General features: G+C 41.8%; 1 protein-coding gene across 1 annotated transcript in view; it reads left to right on the forward strand.

Moving 5' to 3' along the window:
- The window catches only part of ATP13A4 (ATPase 13A4), a 124,756-nt gene extending 113,029 nt beyond the window's left edge, over positions 1–11,727 (forward strand). The window contains exons 29-30 of the mRNA XM_033090237.1: positions 1,770–1,850; positions 7,105–11,727. Coding sequence (XP_032946128.1) covers positions 1,770–1,850; positions 7,105–7,317 — 294 coding nt within the window. The 3' untranslated portion in view covers positions 7,318–11,727. The remainder of the gene's footprint in view (positions 1–1,769; positions 1,851–7,104) is intronic.
- Positions 11,728–14,032: the final 2,305 nt, after the last annotated feature.

Raw genomic sequence — 14,032 nt, forward strand, 5'->3', positions numbered from 1 at the left:
ATTTTTTAACAGAGAATCTAGTCACATAGTTTAAAATTCAAAAGTTAGAAAAGTTGAATATTGAAAAATCTCCCTTCCATCCTTGTTCCCCAGCTACCAGTTCCCCTCTGTGTAGGCAATTGATGATTTATTTTGCACACCTGCAGACATATTTTTTACATGTGTACACAAATATACACATATTACTTATATGTGTATTCTGCCGCATTTTCACACAAATAGTAGCAAACTGTTACATTTGTCCAGGTCTTCTGAGATGGAGATGTCACCGTACAATGAGATGTGGAAGAAAGGTATTGGAAGAATTGCCTGTGGGAGAAAAAAATGAGAAAGCCAGAGGAGGGCGGGAGGACAGCACACTCTGTGGGTCTGACCCCTGTGAAGGAGAGAGGGAAGGAAGGAGAGCGAGATACGTGGTTTCAGACGGCAGCGCAATTCTAAGCAAAGGACGCCACAGTAGCCCAAGAGCAATGTCTAGTGTCTCACAAGAATGAGTGTGATCGGCTGTCCTCAGTGGTTAGCTGTGAGCAGCCCACGGGAAGCGTGGCGTTAGGGTGAATGTGGTGATAGATTGTGAGCATAGCATCTGGGGCCTCTGCCATTTATCCTTCCAGCAGCAGGAGATCTGAGTGAGCATTTTCACGGCTGCGACAATCACCTAGACAATCCTGCATCTTGTTCTTTTGTGTAACAGTATATTTTGGTAATTGTTCCATATCAGTACATAAATCTTCCTCATTCTTTGTTATGCTAATACAGTATTTCATTATTTGTGTATATATATATATATAAACCATAATTTAATGTAGTACCTATTGATAGACATTTAGATTATTTCCAATTTTTACTATTACAAACAAAGCTGCAATAAAGCAATTTTATACATATATCATTTCAGCCATGCACAGCCACATCTTTAGGATAAATTCCTAAAAATGAATTTGAACTTTTAATTTTTAAAGCATTGTCCTCCATAGAGTTGTTCCTGTCTTTATTCCCATGAGTGCGTAAGGCAATGTGAGAGGCAGTGCTGGGTACAATACAGTGCACTCGGCTTTGTTTCACTCATTCATTCACTCACCCATCCATTTAACATACATATATAACATATATATCATGAGCCTGGGGAGTGGTTAGAGAAGATATAGAGGAAGTGGAGAAAGAGACAGGTAATACCAGCTTGACTTCAGCCCCATTTACTCTGTTCGTGAGGACCCCTGAAACTGCACAGCCTATGCTGCTAACCACGCAGTCCTGCATGTAGAGCCCAGACCCAGGGTACAAAAGCAGAACTTGGTTAAGGAGACACGTGGCACCAGAGAGAAGAGGGCAATGCTGCCCGCATGGAGGTTTGACACGTGTACCCTCTGAGCCTCCTGGGAGGAGAGCCATATTCCTGTATTCTCTCATGAAAACAAGACACACAAGCAGAAAAGAGATACTTTTGCTATTATTTTTTGTTGCAAACTGACTAGATTTATTTTAGGAACTTTAGAAATTATAGAAGGAAGAGAAGATAAAAGAAAGCAACTATCGCAGTTCCAAATCAATGGAATCATGGGAAATACTCCTTCCACACTGTTTTCTGTGCACATGTGTATAGAAATACTTACAAGTATAAAAATATACATGTATATGATATATACATGCATGTATACATATGCCTATGACCTATATGATATATAACCTATGAAGATGTATACTGTGAATGCATGTTTTCCAGCATATATTTGTCTTCAGACTAATGGGGCTTCCTTATCTCCTCTCAGTTGCTCTGCACTCCTGTTCTCTGGAGGGTCTGCATTGTCATTATGCTCAGCTGCAATTTCATTGTGTCCTTTGTTGTGGAGGTAAGTGCTCTCATGCTGCCTGTCACTGGGAGGGGGGTCATTTTGGGGGTGTCTGAAAAAGGAAGAGCTGTAGTTGACAAGGCTCAACAGTGCAAGGGGCGCCCTTCCTCGGCAACATGAGCCATGGCACTTTTCTCTGATGACTTCCAAACAAAGCGTTCATTTTCCCATCTGAAAAGTGGGACTGAGGAGAATGGGAGTCCACAGATATCCTGTAGGAATTTTCTAACATTCACAAATAAAGACCCAATTCAACTCATTTTCTGAAACTCAGGTAAGATTCACACACTATAAAATTCACTTTTTTAAAGTGTACAATTCAGTGTTTTTTAGTATATTCATTGAGTTGTGCCATTACTACCACTATCTAATTCTAGAATGTTCTTATCACCCCAAAAGAAATTCTGTACCCATTAGCCATCTCTCCTCATCTTCCTGGCAAACGCTAACCTCCTTCTTATCTCTATGGACATTAAATATAAAGGGGATCATACAGTATGTAGCCTTCTGTGTCTGGCTCCTTTCACTTCCTAACTTGTACCATTTTTACTTTACAGCTGGGAAATGAAATTCATAGTGAGCTGGTCTGGCTTTTATTTTCCATCTCCCATTTGCTCCATTTCCTCAGTAAAATGAGCTTGTGCTCCCGCTTTCTTTGCTGCATGGTTCACTTTCTCCTCTTTCAGTGCTATTAGACACAAACCCCATTCTTCACAGCTTGCTGTTAGAGGTTGTCCCCCAAAAGGCATTCATTTCGAAGGAGAGGTGAGCTGCAGGATTTCAGCTGTGTCCATTCTCGCTCCCAGTTACAACCCCGGGTGTGTTCCAGTGAGGAGGAGTGCATAGTGGGCTGAGCCTCACTTCTCCACCTTATTTTATAGGCAGGAGCTCAACAGACCTTCCTTACTAAACAGGGTAAAGACGCACAGAAGCTGGTGGCAGCACAGGACATAGAATAGAGTATTGGAGTTCTCTACATGTTATACCAGGGCTTCTCAAACTTGAGTAGGCATCAGAATTACCTGGAGGAGGTCTTAAAACACAGATTGTCCAGCCCTACCCCCAGCATTTCTCATTCAGTAGGTCTGGAAGGCACACGTTTTTGTTTCTAACAGGTTGCCAGGTGATTCGGATACTGCTGGTTCAGGGACCACACTGAGAAGCACTATGCTATATCATGTGGTTTCCAAAGCCACCCAATTAAATGAAGAGCATCATCATGAGTGTCCTCGTACTGAGTTGCAGAATGATGGTCCTTAAGGGAATGTGTACCCGTTCCTGTTCACAATTGCATTATGTCCTGTGTCCAGCATGTCTTTCCGATCTCTGCATATTGAAATGCTATCCCATCCTGTATGAACAGCTGTAGTACTGTCCTCTTCGTGAATCTCTCTGATGCCTGGATCAGTTAGGCAAGTAACCAAAACAGTGGCTTAAACAATACAGATATTTATTGATTCACTTAGCAAGGCGATTGGAGGTAAGTGGCTTCAGGGCTGGTTTAATGACTTGGTGTCATTGAGGAATACTTTCACCTTTCTCTCCCACCATGCTTAGATGTTGGTCTTTCACATTTACGCTTGTTGCTTATGGTGCCCGGATAACTTCCACATAGCTGGGCATTCTATCTGTCTTCAGTGTAGGGAAGAAAATGGAAGGGGAGGCACCAGCAAGATTTTTCCCTCAAGTATGACCTTTCATCAGCAAACAAACAAACAATTCCTACAGTATATCTGTGGACTTCCTCTTACGCCCCATTGGTTAGAACTCTGTCTCATTGTCATCCTCAGCAGAAAAAGGATTCTAGGAAAGTAGATCTATGTCAAAAAGTTAGACAGATTGGCTTAAACTGTTTAGGTATTTTTTTCCTTTTAAATGAGCAGGAAAGAGTTGGAAGGAACGGGCTGTAGGGTAATCAAGCAACAAACGCTGCCATACTCCCCTAACAAGAAGCCATTCTGCAGTCAGTGTGTTTGCAGTTAAGAGCATCAGCAGCGGGTAGTTTACCTGGGTTTGAAGCCTGGCTCCGCCCTTTCTTGCTGCCTGACTTTGGGCAGCACTTGCTACTCCACTTCTCTGTGTCTGTTTCCTCATCAGTAAACTAGTGATAATAATGGTACCTACCTCAAAGGTTACTGTGAGCATGACATGTGAACAGTAAAAAGCACAGTAAGTGAGCTTAATAAATATAAGCAACGATTGTTATGTTATCTCTTGTAGTTCTTATTTCTCACTTTGTATCTATCAACCATTCAGCCATCCGTTTACTTATTCATTTTCCACAAGCATTTGTTGACTATGAGCCATGACCCAGGGCATGACGCAAGGAGGATAAAGATGGCAAAGGAATAGAACTCACAATCTATAGGAAGAAATGACAAGTGCTATAGTGATTTTTGTATAAATTGCTTCTTTCACCTACCATTAAACTAAAGGCATACCTTGGAAATATTGCTGGTTTGTTTCCAAATCACAATCGAGTTGCAATCTTTTTGCTAGTGGTGGTGGTGGTGGTGGTGGTGATGTCTTGCCTTCAATTTGTACAAGATGCAACATTTGTGAAATGTAATAAAGCAAAACACAATAAACAGAGGTATGTTTGTATGCTGGCAAGAACAGCACCTAAAACACTGCTTTATTCTAATAGAAGTTGGGTAAAGGTTTATTCAATTCTTAAATGTAAGATGTTACCCTGCTCACCCCCAGCAGATGGAAAGGGCACTTTGATACTCATGAAAGATAGTTTCTCCTTTGTTTCTCATGTTGAGAGAAATTGAGACACTTATGGATGTTTAGTGTGAGTTCCCAGCAGCTTCTACACTGAAAAATAACATTCCAGGTTCTAGCTCCACCCCCAGGCTCCACCATGAAGTTAGCCGTCTCACTGCTGTCAGTAGGTACTCAGGAACAAACCAGAGTCATTTGTGTCTTTGCTGAAGGCAGTTGTAATGGAGAATTATGGACACAGATTTCCTCCTTCATGAGATGAGCCTAGAAGAGTAAATAAAGACCCCAGACAACCATGGATACAGCAAGATGTTTTCCTCAGAGGTCTCTAGGTATGTCTGACAGAAGATAACAAGGATTCCTAGGATTGGCTGTGCTAATTCCATTCTATCTGGCCAGCTTGAATGGAGATGGTGGCTGAGATGGTTCAGAGAGATTTTGGGGGCTAGGTATGGGAGATGGTTGGCTTCCTTTTCACAGTCTTGACTATTGTCTGGTGTGCTGAGAGGTCAAACCCTAACCCTAATCTTAGAGCAGCCCAGCAAACAAATGGGTTTGAATGAGGCCTTATTCTTACTTTGATGATTCACATGATCTAACCTTCAGATGAAAGGCACATGAGCTAATGTTCGTAGCTTTAATCCCCCTCCCTTTTTAAATTTTATTATACATATATATTATATATATAATATTATACATATAATATATAATATTATATATGTGTGTGTGTATATATATATATATATATGTGTATATATATATTATGTAATATATATATGAATTGAGTAGCCAGTCAGGACAGCTCATGTGATGAAGTTTTATTTTGTTTTGTTTTAAGAAATGGCATTTTATCAAGGTATTTCTTTGGTTTTTGGTTCTGCCTTTAACTTACAGTGTAGTGACAGGACAGATTGCTTTTCAGTGCTTCAGTTCTCCTTTCCAAAGCTGCAAAGTGATACAGGCTGTCATACTTCTAGAATCGTAAAAAAGTTCAAGGCATAGGTAGAGCACTGAAGCTTTTCTGTGTGTGTGTGTGTGTGTGTGTGTGTGTGTGTGTGTGTGTGTGTGTGTTGTTTTGTTTCATTGTTTTGTTTCAAGCCTGATAAGATTTCCTGATGGTACATTAGATTTTAAAACCATTAATTGCATACCGATGATTGTGCCTTATCCCAGATCCAAGGAGAACTATTACTCTCTTGTTAGATTAAGAAAGACAAAAACCTTGCTGTAGGAAAATAGAATAACAGGTCTGGCTAGGTGAGCCCTGAGGTTTGCAAGATGCTGGTAAAAAGGCTGTGTGGGTCTTTAATGGCCTGCTATTGGATGATCAGTTGTTACAGGAAGATTCAGACTAGATGTTCTCTATTATTTCCATGGGCAATAGGAGACAACTGTCAAAGATGGGTGGAGTTTAGGAAAATTACTATCTCTGGTAAGTTTCCTCATAGAATCCTACAAAATTAACTTCTTCAACTTAGCAAAGTTACCACTAATAGACACCCAAACCAGCTCTAATTCTGTGAGACAGCTTGGCTCCTATTTTTTTTTCTTTGTTTCTTTCATGATAACTTCTAGGATGGTCAACCTTTTTTGACTCAACATGGTAAAAATTAAAAATTAAGATGATAACCTCTCACACACTCTGTATCGTAATTTATAGCTTGGCTCTATTCAAGGCTCAGTCTAACTCCTAAAATAAAATGGCAGTCCAAAATGTTTCCAAAGAGAGATATCTTTTATAATCTTAAAAAATGCATTGGAATGAATATTGTACATGAAGGTTAGAGGTATATGTGAACGGGCCCACAGTGTATAGCTATTTGTTAAATGAGTAGTTCAGAAGGATGGAAAAGGGAGGTATCTATGCCATGCCATGCCCCGAGTTATTAAGGGAGTTGTACAATCCTTATGTTACACCCTAGAGGAATTATTATTTCTAATCACTGGGGCTCACATAGGGTAATTCCCCATAGTAGGTGTCAAAGCTGGAACTTGAGTCTAGATCTGTCCAACTCCAAAATTGTGGCCCATAGTCCAATTTTACCGAACTCTGTTCATGACTATGCAGTGATGTGCCAGGGTACACCAAAGCCACGTCACACACGGCGCATCTTTCTCTGGGGTCAATTCCATTTGGTGGTAAGTAATTTTAAATGTCATTTTATATTAAATCAAGTATGGAAGTGGTATGGAGTGGACTGCAGAATTTGAATTATTTTAAATTTAATTTACATATGAGATTCAGAAGAAATTCCATTCTCGATGCAGACTAATTCAAGCTAGGTTTCCAGATTTTTGAAATTATGTTCTTCTCTCTTCTCCCAGAAGAGTTTCTTCGGTGGAAAAGTTTGAGGGGCTAAGTCCTAGCGGGTGAAACCACCCTGGATTTGTTTGTTGAGGGCTGAAGCTCTTTGTCAAGCTGGATTTAAGCAGCCAAAGCAGTAGTGACTTATTAGGGTTTATGGAGGGCCGTCACCTGGAAACACTTGACCTCTGATTGTAAAGAATTAACTCTTTTATTTTGCAGGAGGCCATTATTGAAAACCGAGCCCTGTGGATGATAATCAAAAGGTGTTTTGGCTATCGATCAAAAAGCCAGTATCGGATATGGCAGAGGGCCTTGGCAAATGACCCCAGCTGGCCCCCACTAAACCAAGTCTCCTCCTCTGACCTGCCAGGGTGTGGCCGGGGAGTGTCTTACAGCAATCCGGTGTTTGAGAGCAATGAAGAACAACTTTGAAGGCAATGGGATGTCCACGTTGATAAACAGAAACAATGACAAAAGGGACCAGTTTCAGTGATTTTTAAGCAACGAGACTATCAACAGGAGTTTTTGGAATCAAAAACCTATTCAATCATGGTGACGAAACTTTCTGCAGAGCAGAACACTGCCCCAGTAGAGTGCTTTCCTGTTGGCTTCTGTAAGTTTTCGAGGTGTTCAGTGAACCAAGAGTGGGCCAAGGATGGCAATGGGCCAAGAGACAGAAGGCTAAAGAAGATGTACTCCTTCTTCTTAAATAATATATTTTTTAAATGAGTTGAGGGAAGGTGGTACTATGTATAGTCATAGAACTGTAACATGTTAAAGATCATTTTTGAATTCTTAGTTCATTAATAGAAAAACAAATGTGTGGGAACCATCACACCAATCTTCACTGTCTAGTTTCCTTTCCTTTGTAGTACTTTCCAGATTTGAGACCTTTCCTTCGACTTCTGGCCTTCCTCTGTGTATTAGTAAGGATAGGCTAAGCCAATGCTGCAGTAACAAACAACTCCCGTATCTCAGTGGCTGAATGCACAAGAAATTTCTTGGTCCAGATGACTCTAGAATAGCTCTCCTCAGAGTGGTGACTGCTTCAATCTGATGACTCCACCCACTCAACAGAAGGACTCTATGTTTACTATGATAGGGGAAAGAAGAGACTGGAGATCACACAAGGTTCTTCAGTGCTTCACTTCAAAAGTGGCACACATCCGAGAGCGGCCGTGAGCTGCTGTGAGCGGCCAACCGATGACCAGAGACCAACTGTCTCAGCCCGCGGGGAGCGCAAGGCTCATAATACCAGCATGGGCCTGGGAGCTGTGTCCTACACAACTGGACTGAGAAATAGCAGCTTGAACCGGAGTGGGGGGAGGGGAGGCAGAAGAAAGGGGGAAAAAAGAAGTGCCACACATCTCTTCTACCACTTACATCTCATTAACCAGGGATTGGCAAAAAAATTGGGGAGTACAGTCTCCTGTATTTAGGGCTGGCTTCATGGGCATATGACCTGTGCAGTCACACAGGACCCATGCTTCAAAGCTCCCCACACTTGTTTTAACGCTCTGCTGTTGCCATCCTGAAATTCTTAATTTTTGAATAAAGGTTCCTACATTTTCATTTTGCACTGGGCCCCACAAATTATGTAGTTGGTCCAGCCTGTAGTCCTGTAGAGTTTACTCTCTGCTAAACTCTACATCTCGTGACCCTGTGACTTTCTCCTGTGTTTTCAGAACCCCTCATTTCACATGCTAACTCCAGGAATTTTTCACTTCTCTGCTCTATTATTTTTTAGAAAAGTTACTTGTGCTACAACATAATATGTTATAATTGACATATGTCCTCATACAACCTAGACATTTCTTAAGTTTGAGGTTTCAGTTTTCAGAAAACAAAAATTTCCTTCATTTTATCACTATTACACTTAAGTTATATTGGATTCATTCAGCATAGAAAACACCCAGGTTTCTGTTAGTTCAGCAAACAATGCTGAATTATAAGAGAAAATCCACAAATACTATTTCAAAGCAAAGCAAAATTTCCATTGTGAACATCAAGCCCTAGGTGAAATGTTCTGGGCAGGGGTGGGTGTCCTTGCCTGGGACAAGTAGCTGGCTTTGCTTCTTATCAATAGCATCTGCAGTCAGTCCCTTCCCTGGCTGAACTCCTGAGCATGGTTGGTGGCTCTGTGACTGTGGATAATTCTGGGAACATGGTGTTTGCCAGCCATGAAGGTACCTTGTTGTTTCTGGTTTTAAAATAGGGTGTGAAGAATCATTGAAACAGGCTGCAGAATCATTGTCTTCCTTGGTACAGAAAGAAATGTTTTCTGTTACAAAGTCAGCTTCAGCAGTGATATGACAGCTCTGAATGTTTTTCTCTAAAACTGATAGTTTTCTTCATGTTTCCAAAGTGGAGGGCTGTGGGCAGGGCAAGCTGGAGATGGTCTGCAGCCTAGTGACGAGCAAGAGCGATGTGTGCAGTTCATAATTAAAAGAGCCCCTCGCCAAGTGCTGTCATCTCCATGAGCTCATTTGAATTGCACAAATCTCCCTGACTCAGAGAAGCAAGGGCTTATCATCCCCACCTTACAGATGAGAAAACTGAGACTCAGGCTAAGGAGAGCACACCTGAGCCTTAGATACGATCTTCTGAGCAAATCTGCTGTTGCTTTCAAATGCCTCCTCAGGACAAACTCCAGGAGGGAAAGGTGCTTGGTGTGATCTCCCAAACAAAGAATGAGTTTCTTGTTTGCCAGGTGGAAGGAGGCAACTCTGTCCTAATACCAGGGCCTTCTGTTCAAATGTATTCCAGGCATCTTGCAATCCTCGATCTAGAGGTATGTTCAAAGCAAAACAAACCACAACTCCTCAGTGTCTGTTTTCTCTTTTTGAGACTGAGTTGCCCTTGTCTTGGTCCTAAGTGATTCCATCCTCAACAGTTCCCACATGGCTGGTGAGGAACAAGGATGGAGGACTCTGCTTTCCCACCAGCCAAACAGTCCTAAAACCTTTGCCAAAAGGGACTCATTCTGAAGACTGTACTTGAGACTAATTGTGTCTTAGAGGCAGTAAGTGAAGGAGTAGGAAGTGCTTAGTCTGGAAAAACGCATCATCTGGAGATGCGAAAATTGTATTTACATCCTTGAAGGGTTGTCACGGAAAAGAAGGTTCTGACATGTGCAGGTGGCATGACCAGTGGGTAAGAGCACTGTGGGAATGGCTTTGAGTTGACACAAAGACCACTGCCCTTCCAGCACTGACAGGAGTGGTAGCTGGTGACCTCATGAGGCGTGCACTTTGTGACACTGGAAGTGCAAGTGGATATTCTAAGACCAATTACAGAAGGAAGTCAAGTATCAGATGAAACTCAATTACCTGCGTCATTCCTTTCAGGTTGGATATGCCTCGTGTCTCAGTCTTACGTGTGCTGTAAATTATTCACTACTGCTGCCCACACAGAATATCAGACTGGTCCTCAGGGGGAGATGGGCTGGAGAATATGGGCTCCTAGCCCTGTGAGGTCCCAGGGTGTGGGCAAACAGACTTGACTGCTCTGTACCTTGGAAGATGGCTTGTAATGAGGATAAGAGCCTAGAAAAGAGGTGCACAGTGAGTGGTCCTGGTTGTCACATTGACAGCTGTGGAATTCTAATGTGTGCATTTTCTTAGGAAGAGGTGTTTGAAAATTTTGAGGAAAAGAAGAACATGGAAGAGTGCAGAGCTTCCTGTGTTCAATATGCTTATCTGACTAGGGCTTGGAGGAGAAAAAGACACAGTGACCTAATCCAGATCATTTCAGAGGGTCCCCTGTGTGTGCACTCCAAGGTAAACAGCTCTTACCACAGAGAAAAACCCTGACTCTGGGCTCTCTTCAGTAAATACGTAATGATTTGAGAATGGAAATAGGCCTGTGCCATCTATGTCCTTATGTGCTCACAGAAGTGAACATGTACCTGCTTGCAGATGTGATGACTGGAAAAGGTGATTATTTATTCAGAGCTATGTATTTAGTTTATGCTATAGTAAATTATTCTATATAAAAGTGGCAAGTAAAATCTATAATTCTGTTCTAAAATCAGTCTCTCTCTTTTTCTGTAGTGGAGTCTTTCATTCTAGCTAATAAAATGCTGTGGTCTACTCCAGTAATGTTGAATCAAAGCAACATCTTTACAAAGTTGTTGTCATTTCCTGACACTGCAGATGCGATTATTCCCTGCTTTGTACACAGGGTGTTACAGTATACAAAATATTTGTGTACTCATTGTCTCATTTAAACCTCATAATGATCTTAGGAGAAAGGCAGGGCAAGAATTGCTATTCTCCTCCTTTTGATGAGGTACCACACCCTCCAAAAGGCTTAGTGACTTTTCCAAAGCCACACAGCGGGTGAGTGGAGGAGCAGTAGCTAGATTCAGAGGTGGGACCTCAACATGCCGGTTCCCTGCTGTGTCACTCTCCCTTGTTGTTTGCCCTGGATGACATGTCTGTCACACTGAAAAAAAAGAAGGCAAGCAAGGCAACTATCCAATGGATTGTCATCACAAGTATAATTTCCTTCAGAAAGAGTTTTCAGTTTTCTTATACGTTCTCTTGAACCTGACCGTCAGTCACAGAAGAAATCAACCCCCACAGCTGAGAGAGTAGAATCATAAAACCAGAGTCCTATGAGCCTATTTCATGTGATCAAATAAAGCTCTGGTTTCTGACTACAGTCTCCAGAAGCAGAAACCTATATTGCTGCTTGAATTTTGCTCAACCCTTACTTTTTAGGGTCATATAGAGTCTCTCTTGGTTTGAACTATGTTCACTTCTTTAGGCATAAAAATACTCGAAAACTGCTGCCGCACAATATTCTGTCTGCCCCTTGGTTTCCATTAGACTTGTTAAAATGACCCTCTAGGTTGCTAGATGGGCGAGGAGGGGGGTGGGGGTAAGGGGGAAGGTGAGGGGATTAGAAAACAATCAGTAACCACAAGATGGCCACGGGGTTTGAAAATTAATCTGGGGAACATAATTTAGTGGTTACCAGAGGGTAAGGGGGGTGGGGGGTGGGAGATGAGGGTAAGGGGGATCAAATATATGGTGATGGAAGGAGAACTGACTCTGGGTGGTGAACACACAATGGGATTCATAGATGATGTGATACAGAATTGTACACCTGAAATCTATGTAATTTTACTAACAATTGTCACCCCAATAAATTAAAAAAAAAAAGACCCTCTAAACTTTATCGACAAAATGACTTTCTTTGAAATTGAACAAACATACAAATAACAACAACAAAACACATGTCTCCTGGACATGTTGAGAGATCCTTGGCCTTCTCCAACGCCCAAAGCTTATTCCTTCCTCAGGAAGACTGCATTTGTCATTCTTTCTGCCTTGAATGCCCCCCCGCCGCACCACCAACGGCCCACCCTCATGGCTGACTTCTCCTTCAGGTTTCAACTCACTTGTCCCTTCTTCAAAAAAGCCTTCCTCCTTTTCTAATGGTGTCATTGCCCCAATAGCTGGCTTTGTTTTCTTCATAGTACTTGGGCTACCCTTAAGGTGGTTGAGATTGAAAGAGTATTACTTATTCAAGATCACACACTTAGGAACTGGGAGACCCGAGTCTACAATCCAAGTCCACTGACTTCCAAATCAAAGTCCTTTATGCTCTTCATCCCTGGCCAGGTACTGCTCATCAAATTTACTAATCCACTGGGGAAAAGAATGGAGGATGTTGTGAAGCAATGTCCAGTATTGATTAAAGAGCACTTCGAAGTGTTGTCCAGACTCTCCCAGTTCTATTTCCTTGCTGTCTACTCCCAATTCTCTCCCCTGAGTGTTTCAACTCCATGAAGAATCTGATGAAGCACTGGCCTGTGGTAAAGCCTGCACACAGATTGACTATGGAAACTGTTGAATTTGAAGTTGTGGATGAGGGTGACTATGCTGCTGAAGGTTCTCATACATGTTGCATGTATTATGTACTGCACAACTCAAGAGGGCACCATTCACATTAGGTTGCAAGCCAAAAATGGTGGCTGAAGAAGGCTTCATGGGTGAGGATGCTTACTGTGGTAACCACAAACACGGTTATGCAATGAAGAGTCCCACCTGACCCCCATCTCCAATCAGTTCCCAAGTCCCTGAATTCTCTTGGTCCTCCTTGACCGCTGCTGACCCTCCTCTCCTCCAGGATCCTTGGCCACAACTTGCGTGATTATAAGAGCCTCTTAACTGGTCTCCCTGACTGAGTGCTCTCTTCTATTTTCATTTCTCAAGGTCCTTATGAATTCTATTGCCCAACTCTGATCATGTCAGGTCCATGGTCAGAAACCCTTCAGAGTCTAAATTATTTACTAAGTAAAGTACATGTTGCATAGTAAGGAATTCAAGGCCCTTTGCACTGGCCACATCTTGCCTCATCTCAGATATTTCTCCTTGTACCCAGTAATGCAACAAAATATTATTCCCGTCATTCGGTAAGTCACTTATTCCCAGCAAATGGTAACGTATTTTCTCACATCAATACATTTACTCATGCTGTTTTCTCTTTGGGGACATCAATAATTCTGACTCTTATCTCCACACATCAAAATCCTACCCATTTTTCAAGATCCAATTAGAACACCACCTGATCTACACATGCATCATATTCTACATATCCACCCTCTGTGTGGCATGCAGAATTTTTTTATCTTGTATTGTGAAACCGTAGTGTTTCAACTTCCTCCAACTCCTGTCCAATCCCACTTTAACTAGAAAGCACATTCTCAGGGAAGAGACCAAGCCTGATTCATTTCATCTTCCTACTCTGCACCTAGCATAGGGCCATGGTTGGGGTTGGGCAAGCAGCTGTAGTGTGATTGAATAAAAAAAAGTACATAATCATGGGGACATTTTGTTGATTTATTTCTTCTCCTTTGTCTTTGAACATCTGTTTTCTATCCAGTACAAAGAAGCTTAACTAAAACAATAGGACTATGAATAAAAACAACCAAAAGTACAAAGTATAGTGATTCTAATGTTGTGTTTAATGAGTTTGGTTGTCCATTTATATAGTGGGCGTGTGGAGGTGGGCTGTAGAATTAGAGGAGTTGGCTGTATGCTACAAAGACTATCTCAATATGTAGAGGGCCTTAAAGGCTTATTTGCACATGAATGCAGAGTCTCTCCTAGGAAGATACTCAACCCAAGGGAAGAGA

This window comes from Rhinolophus ferrumequinum, chromosome 2 (assembly GCF_004115265.2).
Source record: "Rhinolophus ferrumequinum isolate MPI-CBG mRhiFer1 chromosome 2, mRhiFer1_v1.p, whole genome shotgun sequence".
Taxonomy (NCBI): Eukaryota; Metazoa; Chordata; class Mammalia; order Chiroptera; family Rhinolophidae; genus Rhinolophus; species Rhinolophus ferrumequinum.